This window comes from Nematolebias whitei, chromosome 16 (assembly GCF_014905685.2).
Source record: "Nematolebias whitei isolate Nwh7 chromosome 16, NemWhi1, whole genome shotgun sequence".
NCBI lineage: Eukaryota > Metazoa > Chordata > Actinopteri > Cyprinodontiformes > Rivulidae > Nematolebias > Nematolebias whitei.
In genome coordinates this window covers 2408998-2412041 of record NC_056513.1, presented here as the reverse complement: position 1 = coordinate 2412041, position 3044 = coordinate 2408998, and the positions used below count along the sequence as shown (strand labels likewise).

General features: G+C 41.6%; 1 protein-coding gene across 1 annotated transcript in view; it reads left to right on the top strand.

The window, feature by feature from the left end:
* The window catches only part of LOC119422663 (heterogeneous nuclear ribonucleoprotein L-like), a 14552-nt gene that overhangs the window by 8683 nt on the left and 2825 nt on the right, over positions 1 to 3044 (top strand). The window contains exons 6-8 of the mRNA XM_037690049.1: positions 796 to 855; positions 981 to 1216; positions 2304 to 2425. Coding sequence (XP_037545977.1) covers positions 796 to 855; positions 981 to 1216; positions 2304 to 2425 — 418 coding nt within the window. The remainder of the gene's footprint in view (positions 1 to 795; positions 856 to 980; positions 1217 to 2303; positions 2426 to 3044) is intronic.

Here is a 3044-nt window from a genome sequence, read left to right as displayed (position 1 = left end):
GAGGTTCTGTAGGTCAGAGAGGTTCTGTAGGACTATGCCAGCAGTTTTGCTGCAGATCCCGACAGTTTGTTCCTGTTTTTTCACAGAGTTCAAACCAACAGATGAAGGTGAAAGTTAAAAGACACAATAAAACATTTTAATAAAAGTAGAATCAACATTAAAACCGGAGCTTCTGATAAAAATACATTCTTTCGTGGGCCTTCTTAAAGAGTGAGTTCACATGGAGGTCAAAGGTCAGTTTGTCATCCAGAACCGTCCCCAGATGTTTATACTGATGCTCCACCTCAGCAGCTTCACCGTTAACGACCACAGGAGCTGCAGCTGAAGAGTCTTCTCTGAAATCAATGACCATCTCCTTTGTCTTAGAAACATTTAGCTTTAAAAAGAAGACTCACCATTCAGTGAAGTCCCGGACCACAGGACCAGGGTCTGGGTCTTCACTGCTGAGAAGGGACAGGATGGCAGGATGGCAGCAGACCAAGGAGTGATTTATAGATGAAAAAGAACCAGTGTGAGAGCCTACGAATGATGACCAGCTGACCAGTGAGTACAGGGTGCAGCGGTGGTACGGTTGTTACAACCAGTAATGAACCTTAGAGCGTGATGGTAGAAAGCATCCAACATCTGCAGGGAGCTGGCAGGGACATTCATGTAATGATGTCACCATAATCAGCTAAAGTGAATAATGGTTTGGTGCAGTACACAAAGAGTTACAGAGTCTTAAATGTGCCAGAGCCACTGGCAGCAGCTATCAGCTCTTATTAGACCTAATATTTGTATAAATGTGTGTTTCAGATCGTGGGAAAGGACGGCATCGTCAAGCCATCCTAGGAGAACATCCATCCAATGACTATGGTACTGACTGACTGTCTTTATCTCTTTCTGTCTGTTTCTTCTGTTTTCACTCTATTTTTCCTAATCCTGCTGAATATCACTCAGAACGCCATGTTGTTTGTGTGCATGCATCTTTGTGTCTACAGGTCCACACTGCCCCCTTCTGCCTCTTCCTGCAAACAGCAGGTACAGGAGGAGCCATGAGCCCGTTCAAGAGATGATCTCTTACCCACCACTGCTCCCAAAGGCCTTCTCCTCTGCACAGTCCTCCTCTTCCATTCTGGGCTCTAGCTCTGTCGCCATGGTGAGCAGCCTCCATCCAGCCAAGATGAACTGCAGCCGCATCTTCAACCTCTTTTGTCTGTACGGCAACGTGGAGAAGGTTGGTGGGCTCCCTGGGACTACTGGAGAACACGGTGTGCTTGTCAGAATGCTGCACAGCCACGCCTCAGAGAATTATCAGTTCTGTTTTGTTAGTACAGAAAGATTAACACTGCATTCAACAAAACTAGTCAGGATATTTTTTTTTGCTGAAAAGTTTTCTGCCGTCTAACTCTAAACCTTTAACAAGGTGTCAATCTTTTTCTTTCTAAGCTCCTGAGACAACGCTGTCCTTTGCTTTCTGTGGTCCATGTCCAGTGTAGTACACACCATGATCCCAAACAGCACAGTGACTACACTTCACCCTTTCAGTGGTCACATGACGAAGACACCTGCGAGACTGATTACAGGGCACATGTTAGTTTAACTTGTCCCTACAGTCAAATACTTTCAGTCTTTTCTATGGATACCATATTTAGTCAGTTACTTTTCTATTTAACTTCCAAATTTTAAAAGCAATTATTTACATATTACCGGTAGATTAATACATTTTGGCATATATTTCTGTTGTCAGTTTAAATTTATTTCATTGACCTTTGTGGGGTTTGCTTCTTTAACAAAAACGTAAAACTAATTTGACCCCGTCTGCAAATGACTTCATTTCATATTTCAATTTTCAATTCAACCTTTACGGGTTAGTCTCATTGAGCCCCGGGGACTCGTTTACAGGAGAGACCTGATTTAAACAGATGTACAGATGACAACAGTGGACAGTCATAAAAACTGTAAAGTAAATGGATAAATTATATTAAAATTAACTGCTATGTTATAAAGCGATCTAAAATACTAAAAACAGGAACTGTGTTGGTTTTTGACATGAACTTCAGTCAAATTTTTCAGTAAAATTATAATAAAAAAAACATCTAAAGTGGTAATTGTTTTGAAAATGATTAGTTATGAACTTAATTGGTTTATAATAATAGTAAAACCCTGAAAATCCAGAGATGTTGTCTTCTTCTGAGTTTGATGACTTCCATAAGCCACAGTCATTCATCAGAACCGTGCCTTCTCAGTAAACAATATGTAGATTTAATTACCGTTTTAGTGTCAGAAAGACTTTTTACAAACGGGGCACTTGGTGTTTTCAGGTGAAATTCATGAAGAGCGTTCCTGGAACAGCACTGGTGGAGATGGGTGATGAGTATGCTGTGGACCGAGCAGTGACTCACCTCAACAGCATTAAGGTGTTTGGAAAGAAGCTCAACGTCTGGTAAGCAATGACACGTTACGTACATAGTCAAATGTGGGAGTTATGGGTTGATAGTTTAAATGAGCCTGACTATCCATTGTCAGATTTCTTAAAGGGTCAACTTTAAGGCAGGGGCGATCCTAGAATCTGACCTTTAGGGGTACTTGGCCCCCAGTGCTGACAATGGCTCTTGGCTTGAACAATGTGGTGGCCATTGGTATCAGAAGCATTTGTAATGTAGAGAGGACATTGGTGAGGGGGTCTGGGGTTTTTGAAAATTGTAAATTTTTTGAATAAATAGAAGCCATTTCCTACATTCTGGTATATTTTAACGTGTTGTTAAACATCTACCTACATAAGTAAACACGATATTCAATAATTATTTTAGAGAGCAACAAGAAGTAGCCTGACCAACAGCTCTCCTTGTGTGAATAGAGCACACTCTGCTTCTCTCACGTATCCTATCGCGGGGTTGCGATAGATGAAGCTTTTGTCCTTGGTTACCCATGACCCAGGAGAAATTTGATAGTCAGCCCATTCCGAGGCCGTTGGGGAGACAGATTCAGATAAACTTTGATTGTTGTTTTTCTTCAGGCAGACAGATTCCTTTTTTCTTCAGCCTTGAGTCCATCTGGACGTT